Raw genomic sequence first — 15,230 nt, 5'->3', positions numbered from 1 at the left:
TAAAACATACCAATTCTATAGTTTTGGGGATAATTTTATGGACACAAGTATTAAGGTAATTTTTAACTGTGAATGTTTTAAGAAATTTTTGCAGTTTGTCATGAATGTGTAGGTTTTTGTTTTGCGTTGTGTTTGAGAGACATGTTTCCCCCTTCTTCCGTCTCTGCCCCCCGCCCCCACTCCAGTTCAAGCCATTGTTTCTGTTTGGTTGTGTAGGACACAGCTCCCTGGCCCATGCTGGTATTACGAGGCTTGCGCTCCCCCCAGCTGAGGCTGTTGGTCACCAGTTGTCGGTCAGCAGTTCACAGCAGCTCACAGCCGCTCACGCTGGCTGCTGGTCACTCACAATGGCTGCTGGCCACTCATACTTGCTGCCGGCCGCTCACGGTAGCCACCGGCCACTCCTGGCCGCACACAGTAGCCCATAGCAGCCTACGGCCACTCAGACTGGTGGCCAGCCGCCTGGAGAGACTTTTGATGGTTTCATTTTTATAGTTTTGTATTTGACTGCTTTCCCAGTTTTCAGTTGTTTCTGTGGGTGTTTACTCATATGCAGTGCTCAATGATCAACAAAATATTGTTTCATTTTCAGTGATTAAACTGCTTGAATTCAGTGGCTAATATTCCTGAATAATTGAAAACTGCCTTGTTACATGACTGACTCATATTATCTTACCATCAAAATGGTATTAGGCTTCTTTGAGGTGTAACCTATATACTCAGAAACCCATTATTCATTTTTACTGTTTTTCACATACATTTCAAATAGTATGTGCCTTTTGTCTTTTGGCCTAACACGTCATGGTTGCAGATTTCAGGACATGGAAGCATCCTAGAATTTCTGAAAGGAAAGCCCGTGCTACAAGTCATTTGGGAAAACAAGAGCCAAGCTGCAAGTTAGATATGCGAGCTACTTGGCTGACATCCTGTAGATGCTCTCCAAACAAAATTTGAGCCAAAAGCTGCCCAAATTTATCTTTCTTAGCTCCTAATCCATTCATCTCATCTCTGTCCTTACTAGAAATGCTAACATTGGGTTCCATTTTCCTTCCCTTGACAATTGTCACAGCAATCCTAAATTTGCTCCTTTTCCCATCTGCCAGCGTGCTAGGCGGTTATCTACTCCGCTGTGAAAAAGCAACTCCACCCGAGACCATTTCTGTGGTCAAATTTATTGCACGTTAAAGTAAACTGCTTCCGAGACCTACCAGGTTTCCCTGAAAATAACACCTAGCGGGATAATGTGTCCTTTGAAGCAAAAATTAGCTTTTGCTCCAAAAGACACATTAGAGCTGATTGTACCATTAGACTAGGTCTTATTTTGAGAGAAACACGGTATTATCTGAACAACATGCTTCCCCGTCCTACTGGTTTAGGCGAGTTCATCAATACACTTATTTGTTAATCAGTCACTGTTTCTTTAAGCTCTTTTTTAGAAACTGTGAGTGGCTCTGAAAAGAGCCTTTGGTTTGTTTCCCTTTCCAGATGTTCAGGCCCCTCCGTGGTTTCACTTCACCACTGGAAAGATTACTTGGTCTGGACTTTGTGATGGTGGCTCTCGGTCTTCTTGGGCAGCAGCACGGCCTGGATGTTGGGCAGGACGCCGCCCTGCGCGATGGTGACCTTGCCCAGCAGCTTGTTGAGCTCCTCGTCGTTGCGGATGGCCAGCTGCAGGTGGCGCGGGATGATGCGCGTCTTCTTGTTGTCGAGGGCCGCGTTGCCCGCCAGCTCCAGGATCTCGGCCGTCAGGTACTCCAGCACGGCCGCCAGGTACACGGGCGCGCCGGCCCCGACCCGCTCGGCGTAGTTGCCCTTGCGGAGCAGCCGGTGCACGCGACCCACGGGGAACTGCAGGCCAGCTCTGGATGAACGGGACTTCGGCTTGGTGCGAGCCTTGCCGCCCTGCTTTCCACGTCCCGACATGACAAAAAAACCAGTTATAACAGAAAAAAGTGACCGTTAAGGGGGGGGGCTATTTATAGTCTGTCCGGAGGTTGTGATTTGCCATCTGATTAGTTGATGGACCGCTATCCAATCAGAAAGCATTACTGGAATCACCTACTTTACATACACGTCACTAACTACTGTCCAATCAGATCTTGGCTGCCCAACTCGACATGTCACTGTCGCCTATAAATAACGCTCTTTTAGACACCAGGCGTTACCCTTCGGTTTGGTGTAGAAGTTGTACCTGCAAAGTTGAGCACTCGACATGCCGGAGCTGACTTCGAAGACCGCCACTGTTTCCAAGAAAGGCTTCAAGAAAGCTGTTAGCAAGACGCAAAAAAAGGAGGGAAAGAAGCGCAAGAAGTGCCGCAAAGAGAGCTATTCCATTTATATCTATAAAGTATTAAAGCAAGTGCATCCAGACACCGGGATCTCATCCAAGGCCATGAGCATCATGAACTCCTTCGTCACTGATATCTTCGAGCGCATCGCAGGCGAGGCGTCGCGCCTGGCGCAGTACAACAAGCGCTCGACCATCACGTCCCGGGAGATCCAGACGGCCGTGCGCCTGCTGCTGCCCGGGGAGCTGGCCAAGCACGCGGTGTCCGAGGGCACCAAGGCCGTCACCAAGTACACCAGCTCCAAGTGAGCGCGTGCTCGTGCAGCACTCTTCAACCCAAAGGCTCTTTTCAGAGCCACTCACACTGCTTAAGGGGCTGTGAGCTCTGCTTAGCTGGTTAATCAATGTGTATGATATGTCTTAATCCTCGGAGTGTCAAATTGAGTAGTTAAACGGTGACCGCTCCCGACGTCATATATATACGTAGTGTACAAAAAGACTGCTCCGACCTTTTTAGGGCAGCCAAAAAGGAAGCTAAATAGGCAGAAGAAACTTATCCGCCATCTTAAATCATCCTAAAAAAAAAAAGGCAGTCCGTGTTTTTCAGGACACTGGGCCCACGAAATCAATTTCTATTTGGGGTTCTGCTGGTTAAATGGGCCACCTGATACCTTCTACTGACAAAAAAACGTAAATAAGACCTTGCCGTACCATCAGCTCTAATGCATCTTTTGGGATAAAAATTAGTTTAAGATCTCAATTTAAGATCTATTTTTGCTCCAAAAGATGCGTTAGAGCACAAGGTCTTATTTACGTTTTTTTGTCAGTAGAAGGTATCAGGTGGCCCATTTAACCAGCAGAACCCCAAATAGAAATTGATTTCGTGGGCCCAGTGTCCTAAAAAACACGGACTGCCTTTTTTTTTTAGGATGATTTAAGATGGCGGATAAGTTTCTTCTGCCTATTTAGCTTCCTTTTTGGCTGCCCTAAAAAGGTCGGAGCAGTCTTTTTGTACACTACGTATATATATGACGTCGGGAGCGGTCACCGTTTAACTACTCAATTTGACACTCCGAGGATTAAGACATATCACACACATTGATTAACCAGCTAAGCAGAGCTCACAGCCCCTTAAGCAGTGTGAGTGGCTCTGAAAAGAGCCTTTGGGTTGAAGAGTGCTGCACGAGCACGCGCTCACTTGGAGCTGGTGTACTTGGTGACGGCCTTGGTGCCCTCGGACACGGCGTGTTTGGCCAGCTCCCCGGGCAGCAGCAGGCGCACGGCCGTCTGGATCTCCCGGGACGTGATGGTCGAGCGCTTGTTGTACTGCGCCAGGCGCGACGCCTCGCCTGCGATGCGCTCGAAGGCATCAGTGACGAAGGAATTCATGGTGCTCATGGCTTTGGAGGAGATGCCCGTGTTCTGGTGCACCTGCTTCAGCACCTTGTAAATGTAAACCGAATAGCTCTCTTTGCGGCTACGCTTCCGCTTCTTGCCGTCCTTCTTCTGCGCGTCAGTCACCGCCTTCTTGAAACCCTTCTTAGAAACGACAGCACCTTTTGAAGTCGGCTCTGGCATGATGAGTGCTTTGTTCTACAGCTCCCCCTGGTACCAAGGAAGAAGACAGCATCTGGTGTCCAAGAGTGGTATTTATTGGCATGGCACTAACATGACGTATTGGGCAGCCAAGATCTGATTGGACAGTGGTTAGTGACGTATATGTAAAGTAGGTGATTCCAGTAATGCTTTCTGATTGGCCTTCCATCAGCCAATCAGATAGCGAGTCACAACCTCCGGACAGACTTTAAGTAGGCCCGGTAGCATACGTTTAGGTTGTTTTTCCGTTACTACTTCTGGCCTCAGAGTACGTTTGGGAGCAGTGAGCAGAGCAGCAAGGGAACGGTCTTCCTCCAGAGCCGGCCTGCCGTTCCCCGTGGGCCGTGTGCACCGCCTGTTCTGCAAAGGCAACTACGCCAACCACGTTGGGGCCGGCGCGCCAGTGTACCTGGTGGCCGTGCTGGAGTACCTGACGCCCGAGATCCTTGAGCTGGCGGGTAACGTGGCCCACGACAAGACACGCACCATCCCGCGCCACCTGCAGCTGGCCATCCACAATGACAAGGAGCTCAACAAGCTGCTGGGCAAGGTCACCATCGCGCAGGGCGGCGTCCTGCCCAACATCCAGGCGGTGCTGCTGCCCAAGAAGACCGAGAGCCACCATCACAAAGTCCAGACCAAGTAATCTTTCCAGTGGTGAAGTGAAACCACTGAGGGGCCTGAACATCTGTAAAGGGAAACAAACCAAAGGCTCTTTTCAGAGCCAGTCACATTATCAGTGAAGGCTGTTATGTAGACCAAAGAGCTGCAGTGGTATTCTGTAGCAGTAACGTGTGGGCCATAGCTCCTTGCAAAACCGCCCTCCTGAAATGATCTGTGCTTCTAATAACCAGTGTTGCTGAAAAATTAAAAGCTCAGAGTCACTTGGATACTCATCGGGATGCCCTTTTTAGTTTCCTAGGGACCAGTTGTAGAAGGCTCCGTGCTGCAGCACAGTGTGAGCAGAGGAATCCTATTTGAAGCTAATTTATTGAGTTAAGTGGTGATTGGATTAGAACAAACGCAAGATAGTTGAACTCGTGGCAGTCTACAGGATATCAGCCAATCTAGCAAGGCTGCATCGTTTTCTCAGTGCCTTTTTCAAACGACTTTCCCATCAAACATGCTAGTATGGTTCAGTGTGAAGTGTTTCAGGTTAATCTTAACATTTCGTAAAGGTTCATATGTGAATATTAGATCCATGGCTTTGCATACATGCTTAGTAAAAAATTTCCTTAAAATGTAGGAAAAGATGTATCTCAAAAAGAAGCTTGATAACTACCATGTGTAATGGAGAGACGGTGTCAGTCTCCAAGACTGGAATGTGGCAAGAAGTTAAGTTTGAAATTGCAATACTAGGGAATGTCAAAATTTTCAGGTATTTTAACCACACAAAAAAGGATGAAATAGTAGCAGTTGATCTGTTTGTACTGTCAACACCAAGATAAATTGAAAAGCAAATGAACATTTAGTTAAGCTGTCAAATACAAAATTACTATACAATATTTAAGATTACTTTATCTCAAAGAAAAAGAATCTCAATGGTTATGTAAAACAAACATTGCTAGACAGTTAAGTGTGAAGTATAAAGTTCTATAAGAAGTTAAAGATGAGAATAACTATATAATATGTTAATTAGGGACAATCAAGGTAGTTATAAGAGTCAGTCATTTCTGAATAAATGTTACTGGAGTCTCAGTTCTTCTTGCCAACGCAGTGAAAAATCAAAGTTCAGCAAGCTGATTAATATGCAAGCAGGGTTTATTAGGGATACATTCTCAGGGAAGAGAACGGGCCTAGCTGAGGTGGGGGAGAGGCAGAGAGAGGGGGAGAAAGCGAGGGCCAGAGGGCTTGAGGGGCAGGGAGAGCAAGAGAGCGCCTGTCTAGAGGACTTCTGGTTTGCTGGGTGGGGTGAGGAAGTTACTCATTGATTTGGCAGGAAAAGTGGTGCACACTCTTCCAAGGGAGGTCTGTTGACTCAGATCCTTATCTTGCTCCAGACCCTGGAGTAATAAACAGCTACTTGGCTGGAGGCAGTTAATCAAAGCTAGTTATGAGCTTTTTCTGTAGGCACCATGGACCCCCTCCCACCCCTCCTCTTCCTTCATTTTCTAACCTCTATCTGACATTCAGGTACACAAATATCGATTGAGGCCTGCAGTTGGGGAGGACACCAAAAGAAGGAAAATTTTTGGAAAAGGAAATTGTACAGATATTGGATAAAATTAGATAATATTTAGAACATGGCAATTAAAAACTTTAAAATGTGCTATTTTAAAATCAGAGAATGCTGATATAATTGATTGAGTAAATAAATTAGGGCTATGTGATAAGTCTCCTACACAGAAGGATATCAAGCAAATTATATAGATGTTCTCCCATCAAGCAAGTGTAGTTTAACTCCCCAGACTTGCCAGAGCACAGAGTGTGGAAAGGCAAGGGGGGAAAGGGAGTGACTTCACAGGAGAGAAACCTGGCAAATATTACCTCAGCCAGATAATCTATGTTAATTTAACATTGTCAATCTTAAAAATTAAACACAGGTCGTTGAGCAACAAGTGAGTTTATTCAGAAATAGCAGAGAATTTCCAACTTGGGACAAGAAAACTATGGGGAACCACAGGCAAGTCCTGAGAACAAAGGAGACGAGCAGTCTTTTATAGAGGAAAGGAGGAAGTAGGGAAGGGTTGTTTTAAATTTTCACTGGAGGAACGTGAGAGTTCTAAGGGGTGGCCGCTTCTCATTGACTGCAGGCAAGGGCAGTTGCTATTGCCAGATGGAGAGGAAATCTTATTTCCTGCCGGCCTATGGAGGCTGCCTCTAGTGTAGTGCATGAGAGCTCCTCGTGGCTTCCCTATTCCGTTTTGAATGAGGTTTCCTGTATTCATTCTCACATCATCAGTGATAAGCCATGTTGATAGCATGTATCATTAATATGAGCTGCTGAGAAGAGCATCTTCTCTGGGATTCCTCCCAACAACCATAATCCCAGTCTAACCCTGAGAAAAACATCAGACAAATCCACGTCGAGGAACATTCTACAAAGTTTCTGACGATGCGTCCTCAAAGCTATCAAGGTTATCAAAAAAGGAAATTCTGAGAAATTGCCACAGCCCAGAAGCAGCTAAGGCAACATTACAACTACATGTCACATATTTTAAGTTGGATCCTGGAACGGAAAAGGATCATTAGGTAAAGTATAATGAAATCCAAACAATGTTTAGCATTCAATTCACAGAAATGTACCATGTTAGTTCCTTAGTCGTGGCAAATGCACAAATGTGGACAAAAGGGGAAGCTGCATGACGGGTGTACAGCACAATCTTTACAACTTTTCTGTAAATCCAAAATTAAGTTAGAAACGTCATTAAAAAACAAAACACACATTTTTTAAAAATCAGGGAAGGGTCTCAAATCCAAAAACAAACAGATGAATCAAGTTCGGTAGATGACACTCTTACCTGAAAGTCTTAAGCAGCTAAGAAAAGCGTCTGCTGTTGGATGTTCGTGTTTCCCGAAGAAAGCTCCTGTAGCTGGTGTACTTGGCGACAGGATATAGTGCCCAGCACACAGCCTGGCCAGTCCCCCGGGCATCAGCAGCCACACAGCTTCCTTCCGTAGAGATGCCAGTGCAGGGCTGAACCTGCTTCGTGGGCCGGAGGTGAAATCAGAAGCAGGAGACACAGCCTTCCACTACCTTGAGGAAAAGACAGTGGCTGGTTGTGAAGCCACGGATCTTATTTATACACCGTGTATTCAAATGAGGCATTTCTGATTGGAATAAAATCAAGAGGCAAATGACTGTAAATGAGATACCTCAGGTCAGTGCTGATTGGACAGTACTCCTGTTCCCATCACCCACTCGGAAAGCAAAAGGCTATCACGGTGGGGGGGCCTCCTTCACCAGCACTTTGAAGAAGAGTTCCCCACAGGCTGCTCAGTTTTATAGATTTCAGACTCATCCTCTTTGAGAGACTCACTTCCTTAACCCGAGTCCAAGTTCACAGAGGAGTGCCACTGGCCCATGTGGAATCATATGTCCACTCACTGTCCATCCATCAACAGTGGTCAAGGGAGAATGATTCTGGAAAGTAATGCACCTGGGTGCACACATTGATGTGTCAGGAGGCCTCTCGATTTTCCACTATCTCCTGCTAGGGGATAAGCTTTCCTCATACTTACCTGTCTGAAAAAACCGGTCCTTTGGCCAAACGCAGTTCTAGTCTACCACCCTATCAAGTAAAAGTGACACTTTGCTGTTAGACTTATTAGCCGGATTGAATTTCTACTATTTAAATAGTGAGGTGTGGCATCATTTCGTGTTTGGTGGCTTTTTGAAAACCTTTTTTCCTCCTTGTTTTAAAGACTACCATAATGTAAGTATCTTTTTTTTTTTTTTATCAGATAGTGTAAACTGCCCTTTGTACTTTTCGGAATTGACCTGTGTGTTCTTTTCTTCCAAATGCACTTTGTAACACTTTTTTTCAGTTCTAATTAAGTCCTATTAGAATTGCATTAAATTTAAAGTTTATATAGAACAAAATATTTATGAAGAATGTGAATACATATTTAAGGAGACACGGCCTTGAGTTTTTTCAAGACTTTTATGTACTTCTTATAGAACTTTTATCATTTTCCTTGTAGGGCTTTTACATACATTTCATGGAATCTATCTCCCAGTGCCCTCCTTTTTATTATTTTATTGTAGGGGAATATTAAAAGGGATTCTTTTATTGTGTTTTCTGACTATTTTTTGTAGATAGAAACTTACTGAGTTTTGTATTGCAATTTTATATTTAGTTTCCTCATGGAATGCTGTCATTTCTATTTTTCTGCCTTTTTTTCTCTAGGGTTTTCCACATAGGCAAGAAAATCATATAATTTTGTTTCTGTAGTTTTCAGTAGTTAACTTTCTTGTCTAAATGCATTGTGTGATAGTTGGGAAAGATGATACATAGAAGTGGTGATTGGGGACTTTCTTATCTTACTGCTGATTATAATCAGAATAATACTACACTTTCCAAAGTATGATGGGATTTTTCATTTGGTTTGTATTATGCCCAGAATAGTAAGACTTTTTAATTCAAAATAAATAGTGGCTATTAGCAATTTACACTTTAGCAGTAACTCGGCAAGCATATGCTATTTTTTTCCTTTTGCTTATTATAATAAATTACTTTATGGATTCCTTATCTGCAACCTAGATATGGGGTGATTGGATCAGAGTATGCACAATTGTATGCACTTTTTCTTCATACTTTTAAATTGCTCTTCCAGATGGTTGCACGAAAAATCCACCAGCAAGGCATGGGACTATATCTGTTTTGTTTGGCCCTCACAGAATTTGGTGTTATTTAACTAAAGATTTGATTAGTTGATAGGGCAAAGTGCTACCACATTATTGGTTTAATTTACATTTCTTTTTATCTGAGTAAGTCATATTCTGGGTCCATTAAAAATAATATAATCAGCAAATTCACATTCGCTGTTTTCTAACATTATAAAACCTAAAATGTGTTAGATCCTTAATAGAAAATTTGTGAAATCTGAAGAAAACAATTTCACAATGTAATCAATAAGAGCCAGTTGAATTTTTGAAATGGATTCTTGACGAATAACATATTCCTCATTAACTTAAGATGTGGTCACACATGAGCTCTTTTTTTTTTTTTTTTTTTTTAAAGTCATGACTTTTAATCCACCATTCAGCAAATATGCAAAATTTATGAGGCAAAACAAGTAGAATTTGACATAACTAAAATCACACAGAAAATTACAGCTTACGGACACACATATAGTAATAATATAGAGGATTTGGATGACGTAATCAACATGTTTGATATGTATCATGGGAATGTAATGTGTATTTTGTTCACCATTAACAACCCAGTGCCTAGCATGGTGCCTAGTAAATAGTAAACAGGCCCGTACAAAATAATTGATGAATGAACGAGCCAACACATGAGCTCTTTTAAAGTCAAATATAATCTTAGCTGACATCCACAGGGAGCCCAGGATATTCTGACTCCTGGCCTTATCTGTCTGGTGTGCACCTTTGTTTTACACTCAGATCATAAATAACTGGAACCAGACTTTTCCATGAGCTCTGAGGACAAAGAGGAGAGAAAAATGGATTTCTGGAGAGAATGGCAAATCAAAAGGGATTTAAGTAGAGACGGAAAGAGAAGGCAGCCTGGGGACCCTGAACACAGGCTGTGAACCTCACACTTGCACTCCAGACATACCCTAACTGCTTCTTGCTCTTTGGAACTAAGAGATTAAACGATAATATCTACCCAACTCTTTTCTTTAGAATATTGGAAAATTAGAAGCATGTCATGAGATCATCTCCCTTAAAAATACACCCATCTGATTAATTTTGAGTATAATTCAACTCATACATATTTTTACCCACACGAGAAGAGGGGTCTGGGGTCTGGGGTCTGGTCTAGAATCTCTACATATGTACAAGCCCTCTTCCCAAACAATAACTTGCTGTGAGCTTCTGGCCCAGACAGTCTCTCTTGACCTCAGGACTGTGTTAATATGATGAGTACAAAAGAACTTGGCCTATATGTTCACAAGGATATTGGGAAGGAAAATGAGAAATCAGTCCCTCCTTTTCATCCAGTGGGGAAGTTTGATGTGTGTTCTTAATAAAGACAGAGGGGGGAATTAATAGTGTTAATTATACTAGATTTTTCAAAGTACTTGATTTTTTTTCTTTACCTTTCAAATAATAGACTAAATTCTCTAGCTCCATTTAACTCATGCTATCGTAAAAATTCATCAGAACCCACCCTTAAAGGCTACTGTGACTGGCAGTGTGTCAGGCTGAAGAGTGACAGAAACATACCACAAATTAGTGGGGTGTGCAAGGGGCTGCTGGGACAAATCTTGAGTAAAGAGTTTGAGTCAGCACTCCCTTACTTGGAGGTTATGGCAAGTGGATCACCAAGAATGGCTCCACTTTTCTCCCCTTAGATCCAGGCCCGTGCCATTGTTGTCTCTGAGAAGGAACACACCTACCAAGAAGGAGTCCTTCTTGGAGCCCAAATTTATAATCAGAGATTAGCAGCCATGGTGTAACCAATGGGCTGAGGTTAGCAACCAATGGGCTGAGACTTGCCCCATCCAATTAGACCTGCACAGCTATATATCCTCATTTGCATGTATACTGAGCAATCAAAGTGGCTCCATAATGACTAATCCGGAAAGTGTTATGTGGACCAATCAGACTTTTCGGTTTTGAATTCCTCATTTGCATAACAATGGGCCAATCAGGGACTGGGGCGGGCACTTTTTCTGTATGAGCAAAGTGACCCTGTGTCTTGGTGAAGGGCACTTTTTGTTTCCACCAGGGAGGATGTGTCTTGTTTGGAAACAAGTTGACCTGAATAAAGTTTCTCCTTTTACTGCATCCCAGACTGGGGACTCCCATTCGCATTGTTTTGGTAGCAGTGACCTTTTGTTGACAGAACTGACGGCATCTCAGAACCCGGAAGGCTTGGCGTGCGGATTCCATTAGGAACTTGCCCTTCTCTCCTCCTTCTCCCCACCCTGAGTTAGAGAAGTAGATGTCTGTCAAACCATTAGGTAGCACATTTCAAAGGTCACAACACATAAACAATTACCAGTGCATCTTTGTTTGTTCCCAGCTGCAGGTTTATTTTCACGTCAAAATCTATTTGCAGAATTGCATTTAAAAAGGTGGAGGTGTACAGAAAGTAAGATATTATAGCCCACAGCTTAACACTCGTCTCCCCTCCCCCAAACAAACATCCAAAGGACTCAGTAGGTAGATAATGTCTGATTTCTGGGCTGCTTTTTCCTCACGATCCTTTTCCCCTTACTTAGGCCTTTACCTCAGCATTTCTTTGTTAGAATTATCCAACAAACTTCTGAGGGGAAGATGACTTAGACCTTGAGAACCCACGAGGAATGGTGCCCAATTCACTTTGGATTTATAAAGAGGCTCGTGAGTGTCCTCATCGCATGATTTGCTCCTAATCTAGGACCCCGTACCCAGCATGCTCCTCAGAGGTCTGCCGAGTGGGCCAAATCCAGGTGTTCTCTACAGAGTGTGGCAGTGAAACTGCTTCTTGCTGAAAGTTGTGGTCTAGGGCCACCCTATCTGATACACACATAATGTAAGCCACATATTTGGTTTGAAATTTTCTAGTACCCACATTGGGGAAAAAAGTAAAAAAAAAAAAAAAGAAAGAAAGAAACAGGTGGTATTAATTTTACCAATATATTTCATTTAACTCAATATAGCCAAAGTATTATCACGTAGCATGCAATCATTATAAAAATATTATTGAGGTACTTTACATTCCCTTTTTTCTTATTAAGTTTTCAAAATCCAGTGTGCGATTTGTATTGACAGTGCATGTTAGTTTGGACTAACTACATGTCAAGTGCTCCCCAGCCACACGCGGCTGTCAGGGTGGGCAGCACACGTCCAGGGGTAAGATGAAACCACTGGGGCCATATCAACCCTGGTTCTAATCACGGGTAAAGCTTTGGAAATTACCTACCATCTTTCAGTTGCAGATTCCTCATCTGTAAAATGAGTAAATTTTTTACCTCAAAATGTTCAAACTCCACATATCTAAAACTCAGAATGTCTTTTCTATATTTCCTGAACTTTCTCTTCCTTCTTTATTACTATCCTAATTGGTGGCTTTATCATCCCATCTTAAGCCAAAAGAAAAACAAAAGCCTCTCCTGCATAAGCAGCAGCAGCATGTCCTCTGAGACCCTCCCCCCCAGTGAGTCTCCCCCACCTCCGTTCCCATCCCCCACTGATTCACCTTCTCTATGTTTAGCTGTGTCTTCCCCCCGACGATCACCTACAGCAGAGGCCACAAAACCGAGGTGCTCTACAGATATGCTTTGTTTTAAAACATTTTTTAAAAATTGGTTTCAAAGAGTTAGTAGATTTTGCAGAAAATTCCAAAATTCTAGTCTCCTTGAATAATCAGATGATCCAGCGCATGTGTCCTTTGACTGCCTGGCAATGACCAACTGAGACAGACTAGCCACTGCTCCCTTCAATGGGGAAGGCTTTTCCCAGCCCATCCCAGGCCCCCAGCCCGACTCACCCTGCTGAGAACACCCCAAGTTCTTAGTACAGTGTACAAAGCCTTTCGCAGTTTTTCCGTTATCAGCATCTCAGCCTCATTCCATGTCAGGAGTTCCTCATGTTTTGTTCCAACAAAATCAAGCTACAAATGCGTCAGTAAACACCCCACTGTTTCATGACATCTTGCTCTTGCACGCTCTCTTTGTTCAGTTTAGAGGGTTCTCCCCACGGAGACAGCCAGCTGAACCCTAGCCCTTCTTAGAAACTCAGCTCAGACATCACATCCTCCGCAAAGCCTTGCTTCTTCCCTGTACCCCTCCCCTTTCCTGATACAAGTTCAACTGGATTCTTCTCTGTTACCTGTAGACCTGTGACTCTTGGGCACCAGGACTGTCACACTTCCCTGCATTTTGTTTGCCTGTGTATGTGTCTTCCCCACCTTTCGGTGACTTCTAGGATTTGGGGGAACATGCGTGTTTCATGTCTGTGTCCTCAGCATGTGGAGTATGATACATACTGCCATTCTCAGAGACCGCAAGCACCCCTTTCTTCCTCGCCCAGGTCTGAAACAAATCGAGAGTCACAAGAGTCACGTAGAGGGGACCCAACTGTAGCTTTCTCACCAATAAAAATTACTGCAGAGGGAGTGACTTAGCTGAGTGACCCCAGTGGGTTCTCATAAGTCACGGCTCTAGGAGGCGGACTTACCATCCTGGCCACAGGTGGTCTGGACAACCATGTGTGTCTGCAGCAGAGACAGCCCCCTTTTGTGTGGACGATAGCAGGTTAGAGCACGCTGAGGCCTGGCAGCTCCCAGGGGCACCAAGCCAAGCGAGCTCAGGGGCTTCTCCTAAATTTATCAACCAAGTAAGTCACATGTCCTTGGCCGTTTCCTTCCTGGGCGCGGGCGCGGGGAGACACTCTCTCTGCCACAGCAACACGAGAAGTAGAGGAAGTAACAGCCCATGGCAGGGATCCTATGAATTAATGAGATTAACTTGAGGGTGCCATCAAAGTGACAGGGCGTGTTGGCAGTCAGTCACACGTGTGTGGTGACGGCGCTGGCCTCTGCTATGGAACACAGAGCATGGAGGTCATGTGGCTTCCCATGGGAACACTTATTTCTCGCCCAGGCTCACCCAGGCCTGCAGCTCAGCGGCAGTTTTGCCGGGTGAGGCGGGGCCGGGCCCAGGCTCTGGGCTGGGTTGACGGGTCTTCTTTCTTCCCATTCTGGGAAGTGGGTGAAGCGGCATCCAAGTCAGACCAGGCAGCTCCTGCTCAGTGTCTGCTTGGAGGCAGCAAACACCTTTTACACTTACATGCCATTGGCCAAAGCATGTCACATCAAAGTCCAGCGAGTCAGGGACCTCTCTCCTCCCAGAGGGTGCCTGAGCGAGTGGCCTGACCGTGAGAAAGGGGCCAAGAGTGGGGAGCAGTGATGCCAGCTGTTATAGTGATTCGACTCAAGCTTTTACTCCTCTGTGCACCACATTTTCTTCCGCCATAAATATGGGAACAAAGATCCCTCCTTGGGACCAGACAAGGTGAGACATAAAACAGGTCATCACAGCTTCCCCCACAGAAGGCAAGGCCCAGATCACTAGGTGGGGCTAGCGGGTGTCCTAGACCTCTGGCTGCCTGACGTGGTGGTACTTTACACCCCAAACTCTGGTACCTGAGCCTGACCTCGTCCCCGCTCCATGGAGCAGAAGGTTCTGGTGTTCCAATGCAATGTCCAGCTCCATCCTCTGGTGGAAACTCTTATCCTGATTTGGAGCCCTGCTTATAAAATTATCCCACGGTGCTCTCCTCCCCAGGGGTGCAGCCTTGCACTCACTGCCTCCTGAGGGACAGCCTCTGCGCATTCAGCCCAGGAGAAGCTCAGTGGGAGAGTTCATAGTCCTTCACTGAACCAGTGTGTTTAATCATTTATATACATTTCTTAGTTTGTATCAATTATTATGTTATGAAAATAAAAGGGTGAGAGCTTCACAAATAATGCACAGCCTTCAAACCCACAGAGAAGGAGGGGGAGATATTTAATCTCAAGAAATTGCACAGAGAGGTGTGAAACAGGGCACATGTGCAAAAGCACAGTTGGCTACACCTCCCAAGTGCAGAGCTATACGTCTCAGTGCTTTGTCTGCCTTGGTTCTGAAACTTGACACTGGGCAGACTCGCCCACACACAGCCTTCCCCAGTCCAAAGATGGCTAGGGCACACCTGTCTTGCTTTCGAGTTTCCTGGGGACCTTTAGTA

General features: G+C 44.7%; 4 protein-coding genes and 1 long non-coding RNA gene across 5 annotated transcripts; 2 read left to right on the top strand and 3 right to left on the bottom strand.

Annotated features, from left to right (window-relative positions):
* Positions 1-1,527: 1,527 nt before the first annotated feature.
* Positions 1,528-1,923, bottom strand: LOC109438729 (histone H2A type 1-H-like). The gene has a single exon (XM_019718751.2). The coding sequence runs from the start codon at positions 1,921-1,923 to the stop codon at positions 1,528-1,530; it is 396 nt and encodes a 131-aa protein (XP_019574310.2).
* A 170-nt stretch (positions 1,924-2,093) lies between these two features.
* On the top strand, positions 2,094-2,596 carry LOC148757811 (histone H2B type 1-A). Its single transcript, XM_088799747.1, has one exon. The coding sequence runs from the start codon at positions 2,213-2,215 to the stop codon at positions 2,594-2,596; it is 384 nt and encodes a 127-aa protein (XP_088655873.1). The 5' UTR covers positions 2,094-2,212.
* Positions 2,597-3,481: 885 nt separating this feature from the next.
* On the bottom strand, positions 3,482-3,938 carry LOC109438730 (histone H2B type 1-A). Its single transcript, XM_019718752.3, has one exon. It carries the CDS (start codon positions 3,863-3,865, stop codon positions 3,482-3,484), a length of 384 nt encoding a protein of 127 aa, XP_019574311.3. The 5' UTR covers positions 3,866-3,938.
* LOC109438728 (histone H2A type 1-A-like) lies at positions 3,867-4,529 on the top strand. The gene is made up of 2 exons (XM_088799323.1): positions 3,867-3,933; positions 4,120-4,529. The coding sequence occupies exons 1-2, from the start codon at positions 3,867-3,869 to the stop codon at positions 4,527-4,529; spliced, it is 477 nt and encodes a 158-aa protein (XP_088655449.1).
* A 6,997-nt stretch (positions 4,530-11,526) lies between these two features.
* LOC141568577 (uncharacterized) lies at positions 11,527-13,817 on the bottom strand. The gene is made up of 2 exons (XR_012491737.2): positions 13,680-13,817; positions 11,527-13,534 (listed from the first exon to the last, which is right to left on the bottom strand). It is a non-coding gene; the product is annotated as an uncharacterized LOC141568577 (long non-coding RNA).
* Between the last annotated feature and the right edge of the window lie 1,413 nt (positions 13,818-15,230).

This window comes from Rhinolophus sinicus, chromosome 7 (assembly GCF_057876585.1).
Source record: "Rhinolophus sinicus isolate RSI-liver-muscle chromosome 7, RSI-T2T, whole genome shotgun sequence".
Taxonomy (NCBI): domain Eukaryota; kingdom Metazoa; phylum Chordata; class Mammalia; order Chiroptera; family Rhinolophidae; genus Rhinolophus; species Rhinolophus sinicus.
Note: the sequence above shows the minus strand (reverse complement) of the source record. Positions and strands in the feature narration are given on the sequence as shown.